Source organism: Amphiura filiformis, chromosome 11, assembly GCF_039555335.1.
Source record: "Amphiura filiformis chromosome 11, Afil_fr2py, whole genome shotgun sequence".
NCBI lineage: Eukaryota > Metazoa > Echinodermata > Ophiuroidea > Amphilepidida > Amphiuridae > Amphiura > Amphiura filiformis.
Window position 1 is genome coordinate 21111975 of NC_092638.1, and position 26528 is coordinate 21138502.

Here is a 26528-nt window from a genome sequence, read left to right on the forward strand (position 1 = left end):
TCCAAACACACATCTTCCCCCATCTCACATGATTGCAAAGTTATGAACTTTTTATGTCAGCTGTCAATATGTCTATTGACAGTTCCCCTAGTATATTGTATATAAGGTGTATCATCTTGTTTATTTAGTTGCTCTGAAGATGGCACTTGCTAGAGTTCCAAGAGCTCAGCCCTCTGAAAAGGACTTCTCTAGACTAGGGAAAGATTAAATATTACTCATTTTTATGTCCTTATTCAAGTTATGTTTTCATTGTTTCTCCTTGCTTTTGCCTATATCTCCAATTCATTATTGCTTATTTTGGTCTGAGTATATAAAAGTATACAATATTTAGAATGGTAAACACTTGACGAATCCATCTGTGGAATCAAATTTAGGTAAAAATGCTCAGTTTGGGAGAAAATGTCAAAAAAACAACAACAATTTTTTGACCCAAATTTTTTTGAGCAACATAAAAGAAATTCTTCTTCGGTCAAATTTTGTTTTTATTAATTTTCAAAATTTAGAAATATATATCTTGTTAAAGCTTTATCTATTTCTAATTTAGACCCAATTTCACCATTAATGGTTATAATTTTGGTGAAAATAAATAATGCGTTTTGGTGATTATTTATACAAAATTGAGCATTTTTCAACCATTTTTGGTGGATATTTCTCAATGTTGCCACACTCTTCACATGGCCTAAATAGTGTTTCCACAATAGTGGACCTAATGGTACATCAATCCAGTCAGAATAACTAATTCTACCCTTACAAGATTATTGCCATTGAAATCAGTCTAGCGCCGTCATCCATGTCTCTAGTTGTTTGATCTGCTGTAGAACACTGCTCCTACTGGTTCCTCCAGCGCTGGTATATTGCTCAACACTGTTCTCATAGTCCCACACACTGCTGACATCTGGCTCAAATGCAGGGCTGAAATGATACACAAAATAAGAAGGTGTTTTGTTAGAGATCATATGGATACAAATTTGATATACACTTCAATGTGTGGAGAATTCTGACCAAAGTTAGATTCTTATAGTTCTTAGGGTTACAGAAACATCAGCATTTTTCACATTGGCTGAATTGCACACCCTGATTATCACATACTATGAAAGTATATCGTCCAAGAACTTGCTCAAAATAGTTCAAATGCACGCCATATCAATAGTATTAAAGCAAGTGAATCAAGTCTGCCACATAGTTGGGCAACATCAATTTCCTGAAAATCCATCTGGTCCTTCAACAGGTGGCTGGGGGCAGGGCTTGACTGTGGTATTAGGGGGGTTATCCAGGGAATAGGCTGCAGGGTATCACACTCCTCCTAAAAAAAATTTGGCTCTTTTTAAGACAAATTATCATTGTCCAATTCGGAAAGGCAACAAATTTTTATTTTTTTTTTCATTTCAGGATTTTTGGGGCCAAATTTCCGAAAAATTAAAATCCCTGATCCACCCATCTGACAACATGGCTAATATTAGGGATAACCATCAAAATTTCATGTTGACCCTATTGCTACAAAAGATTGTTTTCTGAGTAGAACTAATCAACAGAAGTATTTTGGTGGTTAAATGGTCAAAATCGGTCAAAAACTTTTGAATTATGAATTATCAAAGTTTCCCATTCTGACCGGTCATTGGAGCGAAATAAAATGACAAGGTCCAAAAATAGCAGTTGGGAGCAAAATTGGCATAAGCATATATTTACCTTTATATATTTCTTTATTTTAACATATTTGCAAACATGAAACAAGCATATTGTGAAAGTATCAAAGGGGTTTCTTATGAAATGGCACTTAACTAGTCACTGGCATAACTTATTTTTTCAAACCAAGGCATTGAAATCATGCATTTAGAGGACATTTGCCAAAAATCATCCAAGATAGCCGATATGGCACAAAATCAAAATTGCACTAAGTAGGTGAACTTTTTTTCACAACCAAGAATTTCAATGTTATTGGGTTTAATATGACCAATTAGTAGGTGTATGTAAACAAAATCTTAAGTTTTGAAGGTCATTGACTCATTGACTCATTACGTCAGGATAGAACGTGAAAATTTCCCACTCAAAAACGTAAGTCCAGTTGCCTAGATTGTAGTTCAAAATAATTTATCATTGACTCATTCACAACAATAGAGATTATCCTCATCATGCTCATGTGTATTCCTGTAGTATTCCTCATTCAAACCAAAGTAGCACTCAATACATTATGAGTATCTTTGTTCAAACCAATTCAATGCTTGACCTCGGAGTTACCTGCATGACTATCGCGGGCTATTTTGAAACAGTTATGATTGCACATTCAGGTACTTCTTTTGAAAGTCCTAAACAAGGTATAGCCAGCAGCAAGTTGTAGATGTTATAGGCCTAAATATAAGAAAACGTTTAGGGTTAAGATCAGGTGAACAATACATCGAATGAGCACGAAACTTCACATTTATGTTCAGAAAGGTGTCTTCTTAACATGATTTGAAAGGAATATAAAAATTCCAAAGGGAAGCTGGTGATTTAATTTGTAACTCGAGATCTACTTGTTCAATTTTTTTTAACCTTTTTACAGAGGGTATGATAGAGGTATTACTGGCAACTCTGCCAAATTACAGCTCAGTAGGCCACGTTTTTCACCTGATCTTACTGATTTGAATATTTTGTGCCATTCTTGAGCAGTGCTAAACTCAGCCACTGGCAATTAAGCGCACTGTGGCGATGGACCAATTTTGACTCGCACTTACAGAAAAACAAAATAAGTTATGTTGCTGTAATTTGCAAGATAGTTACAAAATATAATTGGCAGTAACTTCCCCAAATTTTACAGAAAAATATTGAAAAATAAAAGAATGAGATCAATTTAGAAATGTATGTGCAAGCAGTGCACAGTTGAGCTCCCTGCATGTCTATGGGAGTGTTCTAATCAAGTTGATGGTTCATTGGTCATCCCTACTAATATGTCCAACAATGAATTGAGAAAATGGAAAAAGGTTTCACCAAAAGACAGTCGACGCGGGCCAAAATTTTGTCCACAACTGTAGTTTCATACGCAGTTTTCACAACTTTAATAATAACCTTTCTGGTGGTTTCACTTCCATCCTATGCATAAAAGATAACTCACTGTTTATCATCCTTTTTATCATGTTTATCTCTCTGCCATCATCAGTCCATCCGGCGTATCTTCATCATAGAACTCTTCAAGGATTCCACCTGTTTCCAATCCCACCAAAACATCCCTGTACTAGTGTTCCCAGATGGCCCTAAATAGAGTCCATTCAGATTGGAGTAGGTACACCCAAAGTACCACCAAGCACCTTGGCGTTGTTTAGCACACTTGTAATCATTATCATTGTCTTTAGTACTAAAAGCCATGTTGTTATTAACTTGTAATGAGTCACCTGCAGTACCGCTAGAGTATTCTCCAATTGAAAGTCTGTACTTCGTTGATGCATCCTCAATTTTGAAATAATCATACTGAGCATGAGCTTTGTTCCCATTAAAATCTTCTAAATTGACCATCAAACTCCAATTACCATTTTTTGTAAGTCTATGCATGTTTGCTAATCCCATCCAGAACTCTCCATCTAACTTGCCAAATCCTTTTTCATATCTCTTCCAACCGCGGTAGAAATCTATCGTGCCGTTGAAGCGTCTTTGAAAAACGATCCAGCCTTTGCCGTCAATGTCCAGATCACAGTAAACTTCCAGTAACCCCGAACCATCTTGCGGATGGATGGTGTAGATCCCGTTTCGGTAAGATCCTAAAGAAAGAACGATATCGTGACAGTCCCTTGGAGGTGAGGACACTTGAATTTTGTCATCCATCATCGACACCGGCGGTTGATTCTCAATCAGATGAGCAATGACGTGTGAGAGAAAATCTAAAGTTGAAGTCATATTTTCCATCCATTGCTCGTGTTGATAAAAACCACCATGGAGAGTTGATGACATGTTCTCCATCATGGCTATCACTCGATCCTGCTTGTCCTCAAACTGTAGCAGCACACCCATCATGTCATCCATTACGGTTGTGTCTGTGTTTGGATATTCACAATGAGTTCCATTGCAGGCCTCTGTTGCTTGACGAGAAAGGCGCTTGACTGGGCTGGAGTTTAATGATACTACTAGTAGCAGCATCCCAGCTATAATATAACTGTAAAGCCTTGGCATTGTGGTTTGAACTGTAGGTCCTTTTTTATATATCTAACACTCCACAGGAAGAGAAGTTAACTGGACTTGTACAAGTTGCCAAATATTTAGTCTCAATCAAAGAGTTACAATATATCAATACACAGCTCCCGTATATGGACATACTGATTGAATCTACAGATGTAGGTGTACAGGGTGTTTTCTCAAGTAGATTGGTTATGTTACATGAACTAACTAACACTTTGCAAGCATAAAACACTTTTTGTTGAGGCCCACTTTTATTGGGAAACCCTGTATTGGGTCATGTTGTATTAAACTTATTTTCATACCACTTTTTTTTTCTTTGTACCAAAAAGTGAATTTCTAGCAACTAGATAATTTTGAAATTGTCTATGTGTGTCAAATAGTTCATAACAAGCACAATAATTCATAGCAATTTTTGTGACATACTAATTTGGATAACAAATATTATAAAAGTTATTTGTGTGAAAATATGTTGTTCTTAGAATCTTTCCTTGTGTGTCAATGATACACACATCAGATGGTAATGCAATAAACCAGATAGGACTAGATAGACTTAACCAGAGGTCTCAGGTCATAGGTCATGTTCAAACAGACGTTACATCCATCGATTTCACAGACTTGGTGTAATAATCCAGTGAAACTCTAAAGAAGAAAGTATACCAAGTAACACCAAAGTGGTCATGTTCACACAAGCACAAGCTCCTAAAATTCCTCTGCCTTGAGAATAACGGTGATGATCCAAACACAGATTTGTATCCATATAAGGGATTATACCATGCTTCCAGACAGTTATTTCTTTCACAGGCACAATATCTTGAGATGCCACTGATTTGGTTTTATGGAGAAAGTTGCTTACACCTAAGGGTTACATTCACATAGCACAACTTCTTAAGTGTTTAATGGTAATAAACCATCAAAACACCAAATTGTGTAGACCTGCACAAGTATAACACCAAGTTTACGCCAGTTGTCATTTTCAAATGAGTACTATGTTTTTAAGATAGTACCTGGTTGGTTAAAAGGTGATTATCCTTTAAAGAAAATACTGAGTTGTATCCACACAAAAGAGATTACCGGTACTCCAATTAAATAAATAAGTTCTGGTACTTGGATTACCCCAAGTTTAAAATACATAGTCATGTTCACATGGGTACAATATCTTAAGCTTTTGCTTACTATTATCAAAACATTGAGCTGTGTTCACACAAATTAATTTTCACCATGTTTTACACCAAGCAGCCATGCTTATATGGACAGAAACCTGAGATTTCACTGATTTTATCCATTCAAACACCAAGCTATGTCCACACAAGAAATTACACCCAAGTTGCCAACCATGTTCACATTGCACATAATCTTAAGATGTCACTACCTTGGTGTAAAGCTTCAATAACTTATAACTCACCTGACAGTCTTCAGATCTTCCACTGTGAGGTCTGCGACAGCACACATCTTAGTCTCTGCCAAAGCCACACAGCCTCCAGATAAACCATGAGCATCACGGAATGGAATCTGAAAACATCACATACAAAACTGTACAAATTAGCTCTTACACCACATAGTCACCTAAAATTCTCAAGCATTCAACATTATAATTTGTAGGTTGCAATATTTTAATTGTTCATATAATATTGTACAAGCCTGAGCATTTTATCCACATTTGGGTAATATTTTGGTCTAGAATTAGAGGCACTATCATCCAAAATAAAAATCTTAAATCATCAAAATCATTATATTTGCATTTGTGCAAGTATACCCGTGCCATTGATATACCTGAGAGTGACCAAAAAAGGATATTTGATATTTTAATCACAGTAGAAGGATCCTTATGTACATAATTATGGACACTTACCAACACACAATTTAACAGAGTTTCACATTTTTTCAGTACTGCTACTGTGTTTTTCATTTTCCAGTTAAAGAAAATACAAATTTTCCTTCACTTTTAAGCTACTCTACAAATTTCAAACATTTTTACTTTCGCAGTATCATTGATACATGTTTTCATGCTTTTAAGACCACGTTCCTGGTTAAATCAGGCAATAAATTTATAAGCAAGTGTTTTCCTGGTTAGGCAGTAATATAATTTGTGACATGATCAAGGGGAATGAGTCCCATGTCAGCCCTGGTCAAAAATGAGTTTTACACATGTTTCTAAAGAGGACATTTAGTGTTTTTAGAAACTGAAAACCCCATGTTGATACGACTTTTCTTTGTGAAGTTACGTCAATTTATCAATCGCTGAAAACAATATAAAATAAAAGAACTTGAACATTTTCTTTGCCAATATCTCAAAATCAATATTAGCGACACCCGACTCATTTCCCTTGATCGTGTCATATTTATGATCAGGTTTTGGTTATGAAGCACTGGTGCTACCAGCTGGTGGTTAATGAGCTGACTACATGCAATGTAATGTGTATCTAGGCATTCACCTGGAACAAAGAAAGATCACCTAAAAGTATATGATCCATATCACAGGAATATATTATCATTATCTATAAATTGCAGTATTGCATTGATCTATCTCCCCTTGTTATTACAATATTTTACCATGTTGACAAATGCCATTCTTTGCTAACATGCCTGCAAAACAGAACATGCTTTGCCCTCATTTGACAGTGATTACCCCCACATACTTACCCCCACCCCACCCCCACAATATACATATCAACCCGTGGCATAGCCAGTACTTTTTCAGAGGGCGGGCAAAGAGGGGAGCAAGACAAATTTTAAGGGGGCACGCAAACATTGACGAAAATGGTCAAAATCTTAAATATCGGGGCAGCCACCATCCCACAGGGGGGCAAGACTTTTCACAGGGGTGAAGCTGCCCCTCCCCCCCCCCCTTGGCTACGCCACTGATATCAACACTAGCATCATCACCATTAGCACTGCCATAGCCACCATACTAATAAAATTGTCACTTACCCCTTTCCTGACTAGATAGTACGCCAAGTCAGTAGCCAGCATATCAGGACTGAGAGCACCTCTCATGGCCTCCTTGTTGATGGTCAGTGTAGACAGGACACCAGTAGTTACTTGCAACACTCCTGAAATGACCAAGGTAGTTGGACAATACACATTCACAGTACACATTTACCAGTGACTGATTTCAAAGAGCACTGGGCTGTTCCAGTTGAAATCCACATTACCCCTGTGGAAGATTTTGGAAATATCTTCCACAGGGGGAGTATGTTTTTGAAATGTAATTGGCCAGGGGTAATCATTTTTGAAACCCATACTCCCCCTGTATTATGGCTTTACCCATATCTTCCACAACTGGAGTGAGTATTTCAAATGGAAGTTACCCAATTGTCTATTCTATTCAAACTCATACTCCCTCTGTGGAAGACTTTAGCTAAATCTTCCACAGGGGTAGTGTGGATTTTAAATGGAATAGCCCATTTAACCGGTTTGTGCTTTAAGCAGTCAAATTCTCATGTCTATAATTTTAGGTGAAAAAGGTAAAATTGTCACAATTTTACATATTTTGTGTTGCATGGTTTCAATGAGAATTGATTATTGAATGATAATTGGGGAAGTTATTTTGATAGTCTACATAGTAAACAAGTAACAAACAGGATGAAGAGTGCTCAGCGTGCTCGCGAAAAACACTCATTCCGTTTTCTACTACTGTTTGATCAGAAGAGCAAAAGGTTCCAATAACCAGTCATTTGTTTATAACCATATTGAAATGATGCAATTGTCGGCTGCTACGTGTTTCTTTTATAGGTGGGAATAAATGCCACACTCATAAGCAGAGGGTTGTCACTTCAACAGAGGAAGGTTGAACAAGCTCAACCTACTTTCCTCTCCTAACAAAAGGTAGTTGTCGACATGTGCATCATTTTCATGTGCATTTATTCAGTATTGTACCTACCCATAAGCGTGTCATAGACATCAAACATGGCTTCCTTGTCTTCTTGTAAATCTTTGTTGTAAGTACTGGGTAAACCCTTCATAGACATCATAAAACCTGCACACTGCCAAATAAAAAATCAGTATAACACCAGAATTAAAAGAAGTGAGGTTACTTTCACATCTAATGTCCTTTCATTTCAACACAAACCATTTTGGTAAAAAGAAATTGAGATTTTAACATAAAATTTTAGATTCAGCCAATCAATTTGGTTGAATTTAATTTGATACCATTTTAGCCCAAAAATTGTTGGTTTGAATAAAAAGATGCTTGGGGCATTTAATCCCTCTACTAAATGTGCTTCACTGTCTTGAGCCAAGACTGTAGGCTATGTGAGCATCAATTCATTTTGCGCATGTATAGTGCAAGTAGAAAGCCACTACTATATTTTGGGAGAAAACATTCTTTGCATTTTGGTAATGGTAATGCAAGCATCAAAGAATTCCCACATTACACCAGCATGAACTTGAACCCTCTGCTCTTCCATGTAAGCTATATCTCTTTCTGTTGTCTTAAAAAACAATTTAACAAAACATAACAAATCCATTATATAACTTACATGTCCAAAGACTCGTCCACTTTTGCCTCAGTATCAATTCTAAGCTGTCTGGATTCTTCTTCTGTGGCATCAGGCTACTGCCAGTACTATGAATAACATAAGGAGAGAAAAGTGTAATTCAAAAAATTAGTTTTGAATGCTTGGGGATTTTAGGTATGTGTAAAATAAAATTACATATTGTCCTTTAACAGTTCTTTTTAAAGCATACTTTTGTCAAAAGTTGACAAAAAACTAGAGTAAAATAGGGCTGTTATGAGTAGGATTTGTGTTGTCGACAAACCAATACATCAATGAAGTCAAAATATTACCGTCATATTTGCAGCATCAGAATATTGGGATTGTAATGGAAAGATAATCTGCCCCACTTGTGAATGAAAATAGAAGACTGATGCAGTTATGTCATGATAAATAATGGCGATGTTACGCTTAACTTTAGCTTATCTCTAATATGGTCTATGCTTGTCCACAATCAGGAAAATTGCATTGTCAACAATATTGTTGAAAACAGATTTGTTGACAACAGCCCTAAATTATATGAAGTAACATGTTAGTGAAGTAAAATATAACATCATTGGGCAGGAAAAACCTCCTATGTGTCATTTGCCCCTGAACATGTTTAAAGCAAAACCTCCTATGTAACCTGTTGGCAGTTTTGTTTTAAACATGTTCAGGGGCCACAAGCACATAGGAGGTTTTTCCTGCCAAATGACGTAAGATAACCCCTTTTACCATATTAAGGTCGTGGTGCCCTTATCTTTCCCACTTTGTTTCAAAAAAATTTAATTAGGCCATTCCAATTGAAATCCTTACACCCCTTATGGAAAAAACATGACCTTAATCTCCCACAAAGGGAGTGTAGATTTCAAATGGAGCCACCCATTCCACCGCATTTGAAATCTACACTCCCTGTGTGGAAGATTAAGGTCATGTCTTCTATAGGGGGTGTATGGATTTCAACTGAAACAGCCCATTACCTGTAAGCATCAGCCAACTGCACAAAGTGGAACTCTTTGGTGCTATAGATAATTAGGTCCTCTGCCATCTTGCTCAGATGCATGTTGGTCATAGAGGCCCAGAACAGAAATTCAGCCACAAAATCACGACCACTGGTGCCATCCAAACTGTTGCCAGCTACCCCGGTAAAGTTAAGTTCTGCAATATATGTAATACATTCAGATTAAATTAAGAATTCAATGGTTTCTGGTACATCGTATTTACTAGGGCTAATGTGTATGTGTCCAATTACACTATAGATATTTCAATTCTTAGCTCTGGTGGCAGACCGTGGCACATACCTGATGAATACATGTAGTATATTAAGTGTGTATGCATTGTGCGGTATGCGTACATGCTTTTAGATAGTGTTGTATGTCCGTATATATTTGTCACAGAGCTAAAATCATGTCAAATATTACGCCAGGGCCAAGAATTATTGAAATATCTGTAGTTGGAAGCCCATGTCATTATGCAAAAGATATCACTATTGCTTTCTGGAAAATGCAGTAAAAATGCAAAAAGTGGGCATCATTGTGGGAGATTGTGACACAGTGGTTAGGTTACTTGACTCAGGTTACTTGACTCAGGTTACTTGACTCGGGTGCATGGGAGCCTGGGTTTAATCACCCACACTAATGACTTACTGGAAGCATTGGCTTGAGAAAAAAGTCTGAATAAGTATTGGCTTGAGAAAAAAGTCTGAATAAGTATTGGCTTCAGATAAAAGTCTGAATAAGTATTGGCTTGAGATAAAAGTCTGAATAAGTATTGGCTTGAGATAAAAGTCTGAATAAGTATTGGCTTGACATAAAAGTCGGAATAAGTATTGGCTTGAGATAAAAGTCTGAATAAGTATTGGCTTGAGATAAAAGTCGGAATAAGTATTGGCTTGAGAAAAAAGTCGGAATAAGTATTGGCTTGAGAAAAAAGTCTGAATAAGTATTGGCTTGAGATAAAAGTCTGAATAAGTATTGGCTTGAGATAAAAGTCTGAATAAGTATTGGCTTGAGATAAAAGTCTGAATAAGTATTGGCTTGAGATAAAAGTCTGAATAAGTATTGGCTTGAGATAAAAGTCTGAATAAGTATTGGCTTGAGATAAAAGTCTGAATAAGTATTGGCTTGAGATAAAAGTCTGAATAAGTATTGGCTTGAGATAAAAGTCTGAATAAGTATTGGCTTGAGATAAAAGTCTGAATAAGTATTGGCTTGAGATAAAAGTCTGAATAAGTATTGGCTTGAGATAAAAGTCTGAATAAGTATTGGCTTGAGATAAAAGTCTGAATAAGCATTGGCTTGAGAAAAAAGTCTGAATAAGTATTGGCTTGAGAAAAAAGTCTGAATAAGTATTGGCTTGAGAAAAAAGTCTGAATAAGTATTGGCTTGAGATAAAAGTCTGAATAAGTATTGGCTTGAGATAAAAGTCGGAATAAGTATTGGCTTGAGAAAAAAGTCTGAATAAGTATTGGCTTGAGAAAAAAGTCTGAATAAGTATTGGCTTGAGATAAAAGTCTGAATAAGTATTGGCTTGAGATAAAAGTCTGAATAAGTATTGGCTTGAGATAAAAGTCTGAATAAGTATTAGCTTGAGATAAAAGTCTGAATAAGTATTGGCTTGAGATAAAAGTCTGAATAAGTATTGGCTTGAGATAAAAGTCTGAATAAGTATTGGCTTGAGATAAAAGTCTGAATAAGTATTGGCTTGAGATAAAAGTCTGAATAAGTATTGGCTTGAGATAAAAGTCTGAATAAGTATTGGCTTGAGATAAAAGTCGGAATAAGTATTGGCTTGAGATAAAAGTCGGAATAAGTATTGGCTTGAGATAAAAGTCGGAATAAGTATTGGCTTGAGATAAAAGTCGGAATAAGTATTGGCTTGAGATAAAAGTCGGAATAAGTATTGGCTTGAGATAAAAGTCTGAATAAGTATTGGCTTGAGATAAAAGTCTGAATAAGTATTGGCTTGAGATAAAAGTCTGAATAAGTATTGGCTTGAGATAAAAGTCTGAATAAGTATTGGCTTGAGATAAAAGTCTGAATAAGTATTGGCTTGAGATAAAAGTCTGAATAAGTATTGGCTTGAGATAAAAGTCTGAATAAGTATTGGCTTGAGATAAAAGTCTGAATAAGTATTGGCTTGAGATAAAAGTCTGAATAAGTATTGGCTTGAGATAAAAGTCTGAATAAGTATTGGCTTGAGATAAAAGTCTGAATAAGTATTGGCTTGAGATAAAAGTCTGAATAAGTATTGGCTTGAGATAAAAGTCGGAATAAGTATTGGCTTGAGATAAAAGTCTGAATAAGTATTGGCTTGAGATAAAAGTCTGAATAAGTATTGGCTTGAGATAAAAGTCTGAATAAGTATTGGCTTGAGATAAAAGTCTGAATAAGTATTGGCTTGAGATAAAAGTCTGAATAAGTATTGGCTTGAGATAAAAGTCTGAATAAGTATTGGCTTGAGATAAAAGTCTGAATAAGTATTGGCTTGAGATAAAAGTCTGAATAAGTATTGGCTTGAGATAAAAGTCTGAATAAGTATTGGCTTGAGATAAAAGTCGGAATAAGTATTGGCTTGAGATAAAAGTCTGAATAAGTATTGGCTTGAGATAAAAGTCTGAATAAGTATTGGCTTGAGATAAAAGTCGGAATAAGTATTGGCTTGAGATAAAAGTCGGAATAAGTATTGGCTTGAGATAAAAGTCGGAATTCAATTAGCAACGACAGCTTAAATTGAGTCTTTCCGCTCTCCCCATGGTACACTTAGGTTTCGGTAAATGAACCATGGGAGTACTCTGTCCTTGGGAGGGGTTGTTAAGCACATTTGTCCCATGTACAGACTACAGAGAGTCATAAAACAAATAATTTTTCCTATTAATAGCCGAACAAACTTTAGTTATGGAGGAAGCGATTTGATTCAGATGTATTTTGATTCCTTTGGAAAGAGCGCTATATAAATCTCATTAAATACATGAAATAAATGTCTACATGTATGTTACCTTTAGCCAAGAAGTCTCTGTCCACATTGAATGGGTTTCCAGCCAAAGCACCACTGTAATTGGAATGTAGAAATGCAGTGTTAGAGATATAAGCTGAAATTTTCAAGGGCCCAAGGGCTGTGGTTCCTTGTGTTTAGAAAATGTACGGCTTTAAAGCAAGTGTACTGCAATCACAACATTATGTCTCATATGTTAGAAAAATAATGATCAAGTACGAATCACATGGTTTTATTTCGAACAAACTCATATTGACCATAAAACGAATAAAAACACAGGTGCTTCTCAACATGCGATATTCAAAATTCCCTCGCCGAAAAGACGTCCCAATAGTACAATAAAGGCTGACGACAAATGAGCACAAATAACCATGAGGTCAATGCTCTAGACAATTTCCGCGCAGGAATTTTGAATATAGCATGTTGAGAGCCATCTGTTTTTATTTGTCTAAAAATCTACAGGCCCTTATGTTTTCTCACTGGCTTTTGACCCAAGGGTCCACCTTATGTCTAACTCTGGAAAGGCACAGATACTTTTTTTTTGCTTTAAATTTTCAAGTAAATATATAGAAAATATTGCACAAATATGTGATAAAGTCAAATTGTCTGTATGCATCAAGAACTTAAAATTTTTATACTATGTCTACTCAGAGTTTTGAGATCTAAAATATTGTATTCAGATATTAGTTTGTTAGTGTACACTTACCATCCCAGAGGAAGGACGTTGACCCTACTGGTAAGCTCTTGGAGTCTCTGGACATCTCGTTGAAGAGCCCATGCATAGCTGAAATGAAACAAGTATAATGCTTTATGACTCTTCAGACTCTGTGACTTCACAGCAAACTAAATTGGTCCATGGGGTTAATATGAGTTTGGATGATAGAAAAGGTTATCAAAATTCATGATATATTAGCATTTACATAGGCCTGAGAGTGTGTCTTTGAAAAAATATCTGTTTTTGGTGAACTTTTGTACACAACAAGAGTAGAAAAAAATCTGGATGTTGACAAAAAAATTTCATTAAAATCTGCTTTTACAGTAAATTATAAAAACAATTAAGCTATTATGACCACATTAATCTCATCAAGCGCAAACAGAAAATCTCTCCATGTGCCTTAGAAATTAGCAACATCTTGTTTCGCATGAACATTTAGCCCACTTTGCAAGCCCTAATATGTAATACGATTAATATTAAACATCACAGGTTATAATTATAGCAAGGGTTAGGGCTACATGTACATGTAGATTAGATAGATTAGATTAAAACTTGGCAATTGGCATTCAAATAAAATAATGAAATCATGGTTTAATCATTCAATCTTACCTGAGCAGCCAGTGGCTCCATCTTATGACCTGGGCTCTCTGAATAAAAATGAATAAAAGTAAATGTCAAATATATTACCAAATGTTCAAAAGACAAGCACATCACTAAATCCATCACATAATAAAAAATAGGAAAAAAAAAAGAAAGAAAAAATGTTTAGTGGCACATTTTAAATGGGATTAACCTTTTCAAAAATTGTCCATGAAAGAAAGTTGTCATAATTTGATTGAAAGAAATTAACATAGCCAGCTGGTATATTACCAAGATGAAAAGTTGCAACAACAGGGACTGTCTTTAGTAATTGGCAGGAGAGCACTGATTAACGCTTCTGGAGCCTTTCAGGAGAGCTGTTTAAGAGCATTTACAATAGAATATAAGGAGAGAATTGTCAACAAAGGAGAGCTAAAAATTGCTCTCCTATATCAGATTTAAGGAGAGCAGTAGAGAGTGATTGCTCTCGCTCTCCTCAAAAGGCAGTCCCTGCAACAAATTTGGGCTATTCCAGTTGAAATCCATACACACAACCTTAATCTTCCACATAGGGAGTGTAGATCTCAAATGGAGGCACCCATTCAGGTAACCCCATTTCAAATTCACACTCCCTGTGTTGAAGATTAAGAACATGTCTTCCATAGGGGGTGTATGGATTTCAAATGGAGTGGCCCTATCCCTGTAGGTACATCCATATCTGATTTCATGAGGTCAAAATTAATTACTTGTTTGCTTGATGCAATGAGGCATAGTATAAAACCAATTAAACTACAAAGCATTCACCTGGATTGTGTATGAGCTGCCAATTCCACCTGGGGGAGGGGTACTCGGTACAATTATGGGTATGTGCCTGGTAGTACAGACTGCTTCGTGAAAATTGTGCCTCCCACAAGTGGTCATTGCAGGGCCTAGATTTCGACAAGAATCACAGAAACGATTGTCGTATTGGTTCTCGTAAGATTCGGTTGCAAAGATCAACTTCTCTCATTGTATCATACAGTAAGTACAGTGACTATGATGGATTTTGATTCTCGCAAACCAAGCTAAAATCTAAGCCCTGCATTGGGTTATTCCAGTTAAAATCCATACACCCCCATCAAAGATATGACCTTAAGGGCTGGGGTATGAACGTTTGGACAGTATTTATTTTGGGACATTAGAGCACGTCAGACATATCGAATTGCATTCTGAATACGAAGAATGTCATTCTGATATCAAATAATTTTGATTTTTTGAAATTCGCAATTTAAGACACATTTTATGGCAAATCATTAAAATTGATATTTTTGATATTTAACAGTACTTGAAGTAAACTTTATAAATCTGATGATTTATACTTAAAGTGTATGTAGGTGGGATGAAAAGCCGACGATCAATTGAAAATTTTGACCTTTTCAGTATTGAAGATATGGATTTTTTTCCCAAAACACCAAAAAAAATTAGGTCTTTTTGGGAAAAAATCCATATCTTCAATATGAAATGTCAAAATTTTCAATTGACCGTCGGCTTTTCCTCCCTGCTACATACACTTTAAGAATATATCATTAGATTTATATAATTACTTCGAGGACTGTTATATATCAAAAATTTGAAAAATATCAAATTTTTATAATTTGTCATAAAATTTGTATTATATTGTGATTTTAAAAAATGAAAATTATTTGATATCAGAAAGACATGCTTCGTATTCAGAATGCAATTCGATAGGTCTGAGGTGCTCTCATGTCCCACAAAAAATACTGTCGAAACATAATAAACGCTCATTTTGGATCCCTTAATCTTCCATATGGGGTTTCATTTGCAATCTACATGGATACTCATTTGAAATTCACACTCCCCGTATGGAAAACTACCGGTCGTATCTTCCATAGGGGGTGTATGACTTTCAACTGGAATAGCTCATTTTTAATTAAATTCACTCTACTACAAAACTTGCCACAGGTTTATGCAGATTTTTAAATATGTAAACATGTGTGAGGCGATTAAGCAAAATGAGTAATTTGTCGAGCAAAATGAAAATTTACATTTCAAATTCAATATGTGCCATTGTCATAGCTTTATTTTGATGAAATTCCACCACAATTGGCCTTACGGTTCCCAAGATCAGATATGGTCAATTTAATGTTGCTCAGAACAAAAATATACAAAGGAAGCTGAATACTATTACCCCAGTATTGGCTATATATCTCAAGGTAATATTACCAATAAGTAACTCATATAGGTGATAACGTATATCTTGAACTTTTATGCAAGGTCAAATTAGGTTGCCGTTATCATTTAATCTAACCTTTCCTTCTTTAACCCGTTCCCCACAGCTGTCGAATGCAGACGACAACTTCTAATTTTTTTAATTCAAAACTTTCTAAATTTTCATGAACATATTTGGAATCAGCATGAAAAATGCATTTAAATGAGTACAAACAAGCCTAGTATTGGTTCAGTAGTTCTTAAGATAGCTCTTGATATTTTGAGAAATCTCAAAACTTTTATGTTGAAACAGGCCCTATGGCTTGCATGCAGAGCATTACATTTGACTTACCTGCAAATGTGTGTAGCCAGGCATCAGAACATCTATGTCCCTGCAGAGAAAATTACACAGAGAATGGTCAGTTTTTGAACCACAGAAAACAAACAAACAAACATTGAAAACAACAACAACAATAACAACATCAATCAATCAATCAATTTATTTTATCCATTCATTATACAACAATATAATTATGATACAATGAGCTACAATAATGATGTATTTTATATACAATAATATAATGGAAAAAGCCACTATTTTTATGAAAAACGTCAATGAGATGGATGAGGACACTGCTAAACGCAGAGCGTGAGGTGCAGTGCCCTCGGCCTAAAGTTACAACATACAACATTTAACCAAAAAATTAAATACGCTCAGTACAATTTTCACTAAAAATCGTGCCCTGAGTGCCTATGGACGAGATAGTGAAAGCAAGCATTGAATGCACTCTAAAAAAGCAAACATTGAATGCACTCTTAAAATAAGAAAATAAGAGGGGGCAGGTCCAACAAACAATCAAACAAATAAAACATGTTCAAAGTGAGGGTAAGTTAACAACAAACTTTGAACTCAATAGATCATTTCTAACAATTTTATTGTCGCCCTTCATTTCAGTACTACAAAGAGCTGATCTCTACACCTAAAAGTTTTGTCTTTCGGAACATCTGGTTATTTGTTTTTACCCCTATTGGATGTTGTGTCACATTTTAAACTTACAATTTTATTTAGACATTTTCTGAATTTGACTTGAAAAAGATGCCTTGGACAGCTATTGTCACCTGAAAATATACCCCAGTCGCACAGAGGCACTAACACCACACATTCAGCACCCAGGGATGCTGGTTTCTGGATATGGCCCTGTAATCCTTCTGTGATTTGTGGACACACAATGTGTAGCGGGAAACTCAAGATATTTTATGTGTCCCCTGCTTCATACAAAGTAGACCTACCTTCTAGCTCTTTCTACTATGACATGGACAAGATTGATGAGATGATGTCGTAAAGTTGTCAACTCCTCTCTCAGCCAAATGCGCATGTCTGTAGCAACCTACAAAGTAACACAAAGAAAAAAAAGGTATAAAAATAAACATGTATTAATAAAATGTATATTTTGCAAGTTGTTGGCCTAAGCTTCCTTCCAATCCTGCAATATACTCAAATTTATAAACATTTTGCGAACCAAATTTTCAATTCCAACTGCAAATATATTGCATGGCTTTTAAGGTGGACCTAAATTTACAACAATTTTTATCTTTTTCAACTTGATATAGTGCTACTGCCCACTAACATAGAACTATACTGCATGCCACTATCAACTTTAGAAAGGATATTAACCCTAACACCCATATAGATACCCAAAGATCTTTTAGTAAAGCTAGATGAGAATTAGTGTACATGTTCACGTAACCTCCTTCAACTCATTTGCATAGAATTGGATACCAGGATCGTATTCTGATTCGTTGAACTTCTAATTAGCATACTTTTGGATACCTCCATATTTGGGTTTACCTCATTAATTATTAATGACGACACGTTGTTTACATCATGGCGTCATTAGAGCTTGTCACTCGTCCGATTGAAACACAAAAACTTTTGCACTTTTCTTTCCATTAACGTTATATCGTGAAATACCACATAGCGGAGGAGTTAATATTCTTGGCGATGACCCCATGTTGACAATGGCTAAATATGCTGTGGTTCTGGAAAGGGTCTGGTGACGGTCCGCCATTTTTTTTCCTTCAGATTTTGAGGTCATTTAGTAGACTTGCTTACCAGTCTTTTTCATTATCCTAACTACAGTTTTCACATTGAATTTTTTTTTTTTACGTACATGATGCGAAAAATTCTTGCCGTACCTTATTTTATTCATTTTCCAGCCGGACGATTACGTTTATGATCACGCATTGGTATAGGGATGACCGGTTCTTGTGTATATTAGAATTCTGTGTAGATACCACAAAATACCATGATGAAAACCACTGTGCATGCGTGAATCCCAGGGTTTGCGATGATGCAAGAGAAGTTATCTTACCCTTCCCAGAATCCTTTGCAACATGATGCATCATCTTGTTATAGCAAAGGATACTCTTATTACTTTGAACATGTTCCCTTTGTTTTCATGCTGAGAACAGACTAGCTAAACATATGTCGATAGTCATAAAATTAACATATTTTGCAAGATCTGGATGCGCTATTTTCATTGAGGTACTTTTTGTCACTTTCGACCCATGTTGCACTATACAGCAAATCAGTACAGGAAATTGAACTGGAAGAAATGCATTGTGGGAAGTGTAATATATCTTCTCTGGTCCAGTCTTCCTTACCTGGTCATTTCTGCTACGTCCAGTATGCAGTTTTCCAGCAGGTTGTCCAATGAGCTCCTTGAGTCTTCTTTCATTGGCTGTATGTATATCTTCATCTCCTTTCTCAATGGTGAATGTCCCTGCTTCCCACTCTTGTCCAACCTGTGCAATAATTACATTCAAATCATTATAATTCTTCTTCTTCCTTATAAGTGCCTCCCTCATATGTATGAGTATTATCGCACTGCGTACAGACAAGCTGTACTTATTTTTTACTCTGGAACCTAGAGTAGATGAGTGTATGTTTGAAGTACAGTCAACAGTACCGGGATGATCCCCTGCTCTTTTCGAATAGCCTGTGATGTTCTTTAACGTGCACACTGCATTAATATCAGAAATACATGTACACGGGACCGACGGCTTAAAGTGCCCTCCGAAGCACTAAGCAAGTAGAGTGAAGTGCCTTACTCAAGGACACAAAGAGCCAGCCGAGCTCAGGGCGGACCTGGTATTCGAACCCTTGACCCTTGGATTCACAGTCCAACGCCTTAACCGCTAGGCCACGCTCCCCCTATTGTTCTGTCAATATTTGTGGCGTGCAAAATCATCCATCCATGGGTATATTCATTGATTTTGAAAAAATTGGTAGTCGGGAGAGAAAAATGGTGCAATCAAACAGAAATTCTGACAAAACTATGATATAGCCTTATATGATGTGCTTTAGACCCTTCCTCGGGTCCATGGAGAACGACTGGTAATGTAGATTACATAGCATTAAAAATCAACCCAATACATGGACCCTCCCAGTCTGTAAGCAATTTGCCTTCCAGCTCCCAGCATTTTGTGGGAGTTCAATTTTACCGATCCTGGGTCAGGCGCACTTTATACATACCACGTCTGTGTTCTCACTACATTAACGTTTGTGTAAGCGACTAAAACAACGATATTGTATCCGACCAATCAACGCAGCTTGGCAGCGCGGGGATATTTGAAGAGGCTTCCCAAGCTAAATAATGTGCAAACATTTGCAAACCGCCACGCGATAATATACATAATATGGACAATAGGCGAAGTCCGAGTCGAGTGGTTGCCTTTTATTATTGCGCGTACCATGGGTCTATCAGACGCGTGCCACTTGAGCTCAATACCTCTCAGTTCTTGACAAGTGTACCATCCGATCTTGCATCACATCCCGCGGCATAGCTTTGTGCTACCATACTTGAATTGAAACTGGGGCTGGGCTTTCGTAATTGACATCGGAATCACCGTGTTTCGTTGAACGATTATTTGGAAGGGAGATCTCCAACAGATTGGACCAGTCGAGGAATCAGCGCTCAATGGACTTTCGCGTTCACTTATAATGCAAGTATATTTCTATATTGCTGCATGGTTGATTGTGTGTATAATCAGTGGAGTCGATTTGTGGATGAAGAGGAATGGGTTTTTGGCATTGAGGGAAATAAGGGGGGGGGGTGTTACAGGACTTTGGCATTTTTTTCATAGGGCATTATTATTTATTATTACATTATCCAGAGATGGAACCGAACCGAGACTGGGGGCCAGTCTAGATGTGCTTTAGAAAGTTGGGTATATATCTTTCATTAGAGAATTATATTATATTACTTGGCCAAAAAAAAAAGCTCACAGGCAAATTTCAGGCATGACAAAATAGAATATCTGACACTAGATGACTACATTTCACACCTAAGTTTACCACCAGGAAATAAAAAAAATAGTATCAAGCATTATTTACTAAAAGAATGAAAATTTACTTTAAAGTGAAAAGGTGTAGCTCACAATTTTGTTTGTTTGAACACCAATTTGATTGGAAGACTGAGTGAGCCTTGTATAACAATAGCCAGCGAGTGACTAGCTTCTGAGTGTATGGGAGAGAAGAATCACACATCGCATACTAACACAATTTAACATGAATCTGAATACTACAACGGAAACATTATGCATTGACTTGAAATAAGTGAACCATTAAATCTGTACTTTCGAGCTGCAGTAAAAATAATTACAAGTCAATTAAATGGATTTATATAGAATGAAAACCTACCCTTCAAAATAACTCCAACCAGTTTCTTTTCTGATTAACATTTTATAAAACATAATTAATATTGTTAACTTTACATTATTAGTGAACCACTGAACCAGGTATGTACTTTCATAAATTCATCGAGTTAATTTAAAAACAAATTACAACAAAAATTGAGTCATACATGTACGCACTTTCAAATTCTAGATATTTTACATATTTATGTTGATATTTAATTATGGCAGAAAAAGGTGTCCTCATTCAGAAGATTTCATGGGATTGAAACTAGTTTTAAAAACAACAAAAAATGATCAAATCAAACATCTAAATTCAACATCATCAAATACCTTTTTCAACCCATCCAGTATAAGGTTCATTTCCTCCTCTGTGACAATGTCAACCTTGTGCAGAGCCTTCACATAAGCCTGACTACCTTGAATGTCAGCCTTCCACATACGCTTGTCATAACCGATAGAAGCATTGAACTGCTCCATGATGGGATCTGTCTCCCCTGTGAAACGTCCACCCCATAGCTTTCCTTTCTGAAAAAAGAATCAAGAAACATCAATTTGATTAAAGCGGTATTTTCTTAATTGATTTTGATGGGGGTATGGTCCATACAATCGCAACATCCTATGACGTCAATCTGTCAATCATATGATTGTAGACAAGATATCATCACAGCATCACCATCTGCTGAAGACACTAGTAGAACTAGTGAAATCATTCCAGGTGAGTGAAAAATAGTGTAGTATTGAAGTTAAACTCTTCATTATTTTATCTACCACTACGTATGAATAAATCCACTGTATGTATATGTATATTTAACCAGCTTAGCTTTAATATGGCAACAAAATTTCGTGCGCTTCACGCGCATTTATACCTTTATTTTGTCGCCAAAAGGTGCTGGATTCAGTCTACTTCACACAAAAAATTTCCAATCCCATCCCCCACATTTAAAAAAGAAATCTACACCACTGCGAATAGCTGACACAATAACCTAAGTTACATGGGACCAATTAACAGCTTTATAACTTCCGAACCATGAGACGTTGCGCTCAGCCGCTCACACTATCAATCTGCATATATGCTAATGTAATAGTGATGGGGATGAGAAGAAATTCTATAATTTTATTCTATGAAGTACGGTATTGAACTGAACACAATTGTCATGCCGGATTTCCGACCCCCATGAGGAGTATTGAGGACTACCTGCCGATCAATTGGCCCAATCAGCAGCATTGTTAGAATAATTTTACCAATCAAAAAAATTGGGGTGAATTATTTACAAAGCTCCATTCTGATTGGTGAAAGTAATTGACCAATCAGAGGCAATGTTACATAAATTGGCAGGTAGTGCTCAGGGGGTTATTATCATGATTATACGACCTTTATTAATTGTACATGTAAATCTAGAGAAAGAGAATTCTCACATGATAAAACTAAGCTCAGGCTCCAACGCTCGCCGATCGTATTCTCCCAGCCAGCATTGCTTGAGAAGTCTAGCTACAAATTTCGCTGAAGCATGACACCATGTAAAGCAATGGAAGTTCGGAAGTAAACACAGCCTATCACGACGGGTGATGTTACCGTACTATAATTGCACTTCAACAAAATTTTAGATAATTCAAAATTTAGGCTAGGGGAGATTGGGGTTAGTTGAAACATTTTGCACAAAATCGTCTTTTTAACGCAAACCGGTTACTTTCAAGAAACACTAACCATATCAGTATAAACATATACATACATGCTACAAATACAGCCTTAAACTTTATTGGACCTGCTTATGATTATTCATATAATCCAATTTGAAAATTTGAAAAAAGTGTTTCAACTAACCCCACCCCTGGGGTAAGTTGAAACATAGGTGGGGTTATTTGAAACACAGCTTGTAAAAATTTCAAAATAATTATTATTGTGTTGTTAGGGTTATACTTCCCTTGAAGGCACCCTTTAACATACAATCAGTGTGAAAAAATGAATAAATAAATATGTGGGAGTTCGGTCAATACTTTGGACACAAGGTGACGAGTGTCACCATGGACCAAAATATGAGAAGCCTAAAATATTATAAAATGTACTTTCTGTGTGCACTTTTTGCTTGTATTATTGCTTTTAACCATATTAAAGCAATATTGAAGAAATGGTAAACATGTTACAAATTTTAAAAGTCAAATTTTTAACCATATTTTTCTATGCGATTTTCACGTGTCAACTAACCCCACCTCAAAAGTTTCAACTAACCCCGATGCCTATTTTTACATTTCAAAGTTCATTATGTACACAAAAGAAGAAATACAATAAAACTTTTATTTAACATTATTCTGGGACTTACTACTAGTGCGTATGATACTCAAAAAATAATCCCCTGAATCTTCAAACAACGTATAGATAACGCATCTTTTCTGAGGGGTATACAAATTAGTCAGTAAGTCAAAAAACAGATATTCCTTTCCCAAGCCAACACTGGTGGGGCATCAGTGCTGTTGCTAATTTGGTGGATGACCCTTATTAATACCTATTACTAGGTGCCAGTATTTTACCAAATTAATTTTTTGTGTCAGAAAAAAATACAATGTTTCAACTTACCCCGCGTTCCAACTAACCCCAATCTCCCCTAAAGATACATGTGAGTCATTCCATGTCAAATCATCCAATTTGCTGAAAATCTTGGCAGGTTACCCCCTCAGATTTTACTGAAAATCATTTCTAGCATACCTCTATGGCAATAATGAACACATGGAAAAAATTAGCGCTCAACTCCAAGCGGTTTCGGAGATATGGCTTGTCAAAATTTCACCCTGACCCCCTTTTTGCTCTCGCGAGTCGCATCATTGAATTTTTCGCGTTTTGGAACACTCATATTTTTACTTTAGGAAAAAGATATTAAGCTGAAAATTGCTACCTAGAGTGACTTTCACCCAAATAAGCAGAATCTGGCTTTAAAAACAGTGTAGTGCTGATACTTTAAAAGTTATGGGTCTCCCAATACCCCTTTTTGTTTTGTCATATTTCACCGTGTTCAGTTTCCAGACCCCACTCCTTGACCAGCGAATGAGGTGCCGACTGCCGATGTGATGATGACGACATGACATGATTCAATTAGCCAATCAGAAGCACACTTCCGTATACGCCATAAAACTGGGCCAAATTGGCAGACCGCTGAAGTTCTCTGCTGAAAACTATAGTGAAAAGGGTTCGTATTTTGCTCCAAGGTCAGTGATAGGGTTCATTTTTTACTCAATCAGGCCTGGAGAAATGGCAGACTGGGTAACTCGGCCGCCTGGCGGCCGGGAACTTTGGGAGCACATCCCCCTCAGACAACCCCCTCCCCTGGCGCAGCTAACTCAGTGCATATGGTCTGCTTCGCAAGCCGATTCTCGCGGGAAATATGGTTCACTAAAAAAATATTGGATCGGGAAATTTACAAATTACATCTTTTCAGAATCCAGCCCTGTACTTATGCCTGCCACTTCCACATACTTGTGCATAATACGGAAGGTCGAGTTGTGCCCATTTAATGTTTAGGCCTATGTTAAACTGTATGTTATACAAATTGTACAGCTATCATTTCTACCCTATGACGAACCGACATACCTGTAAATCAAATAGCCCACAAAAACTGGTCATCGCTGGTATTTTTCATGAAGAAAAACGACACTTTTTTACGCGGAACATGTCCAAAACACGCCAGCTGACGTACAAGCCTCCCCACGCATGTACATAAACAAGCCGTGTTCATTGTTTAATTGTCACCTGCAGCTGTTAAGAAAACTTTCTGCATAAAATTACCTGGGGTCGTTATCAGGCCTGAGACACACTGGCGCTAGTTTGAGGACAGTCACTATGAGTTACTAATGTCGGCACATGCAGAAAATGCGTGATGGGTCGCCATTTTGTGACTCGTGCAAGCTAACACAAACAAATTATTGGACTTAATAATCTTTTCAAGTTTTAATAAAACGTGCATCTATCATGATATTACATTTTATTATTTTATTATTTGAATTACATAAGCTATGTCAATTTTGTGTCCATGTTAATTTTTATATGGATTTACCTGTGTTGATTTTAAACTGTTGTGAATTGGAGCTACATAAACTGGCAGGCGATTACCCACCATGCAATGCGAATACACGGAAGCGATCCAGTTTAGGATGCATCGCAGTTCCTATTGTGTAAACCGCCCATCCAACCTGATCGTGTGCACAGGATTTGTGCTGGAGGCTAGTTAATGCGCACAACCAATGCGCAGAAGAAGACCTTGATACTAGGCGGAGCTTACGTTTCACAAGAATGATTGACAGCTGTGAGTAGGTGAAATTCTGTTCTGTGATTGGTACAAAAAAAGGGTTCTCGTATAAATGAATATATTATCCATGGCTTCAAAATTAGGAACCGTTTCTTCCACAGAGCCCTAGATAGGGCTCTATGGTCTCTACCTCATCATACACGACCGTAGAAGATCTGGCCAGCGACGACGCTTGCCAATCAGGCTAGTTATTTGTACGGCGTGGCCTCTCATCCTTTATTATCTCTGGTCTTGTCACGCTGGTAGATTCGCCCATCTGTGATTACTGACCTGGATCTGACAGAAGATTGTGGAATTTACGATTTTCAGCAGCAGGATTTTATGAAACTGCCAATATTTGCAAGTATTCTGAAGGATCAGTAATAATTAAAATATTTTTCATGGTGTCGGTAGTGCAAGTTGAAGTTAGTGAATTTGTGGTTTTGTATGTTATGTGCAAGACTGTTTTCAGGAAGCGTAAATAGGCAGGCCGTTATGCTAAACTCTCCATCTTATATGTAAGTTCGGCGAAGAACTGGACACATCACACAGTAGTGTGATGTGTCCAGCCTGGATATACCCTGTACTCAATGAAAGTTGGTGTTTAGCGTTGGGAATCTGAGGGGCTGCTTGGGGATGACAACACATAATGGTATGTGAATGACCCCCCGGGATTTACATTTGACACATACACTTACATGTATATAATTTTTTCAATCAACATGATAAATGCAATTTTTTAAGCTTCCTTCTTACAATTACAATTTACATGCTTACCTTTTCCATGATAATTTTGATTTTGTGTTGAACAAGATTACAGCTGTTTGTAAAACACACTTGGTGAATTGTACAGTATTATCCTCTTGAGTGTGTGATGAACTCCTGTTAAGCGAGGCTTTTCCTAGGAGGCTTTTCCTCCTTGACAACTCAAAATATGACCAGATGTATGCAAATATATATTTGCAGGAAATCACTGCTGATGAGAGAGCGTAAAAATTCCCCAAAATCAGAGCACGAGATGTGTACAATGTAGAGTGTGTAGATTCTGAAGGTTTCGTGCATGGATGACAAGCTGTGGATATCATAATTGACAGCAGACATTTACTCGAAACCCGTCGCCCATTATGAATTTCTTGCCGCGGAAGCTAGAGCCCATGCATGCATGTGGTTGTCGTCTGCGGATGAGTATGTTGGATTTTTATCTCAATTTTTTTAGATGAAAATTAACAATATGTTCGAATGATATTAGTAGCACTTCGGTGAATGTGAATTTAATATTATATAGTAAAATTGGTAAGTCAAGTTTATGTTTTTTATAGGTTTTTTTTCCAGCACTATTCATAAAATGATCATGATCTGATGATGATACATGATTTTACATGCACATGATGTGCATAGCCATAATGCATAGCCCCAGCATGCCTAGTAGACATGCTAGACATGACA

The 26528-nt window shown here is 36.6% G+C and overlaps 1 protein-coding gene across 1 annotated transcript; it reads right to left on the bottom strand.

The window, feature by feature from the left end:
* Positions 1-484: 484 nt before the first annotated feature.
* Positions 485-26118, bottom strand: LOC140164540 (argininosuccinate lyase-like). Its single transcript, XM_072187842.1, is given in 16 exon segments — positions 485-912; positions 5546-5652; positions 7072-7193; positions 8024-8126; positions 8622-8648; positions 8650-8707; positions 9596-9773; positions 12613-12665; positions 13315-13392; positions 13933-13970; positions 16463-16502; positions 17401-17498; positions 18775-18915; positions 21139-21333; positions 25860-25940; positions 25996-26118. Coding segments are annotated over 15 exon segments (1389 nt in total). The 5' UTR covers positions 25869-25940; positions 25996-26118; the 3' UTR covers positions 485-770.
* Positions 26119-26528: the final 410 nt, after the last annotated feature.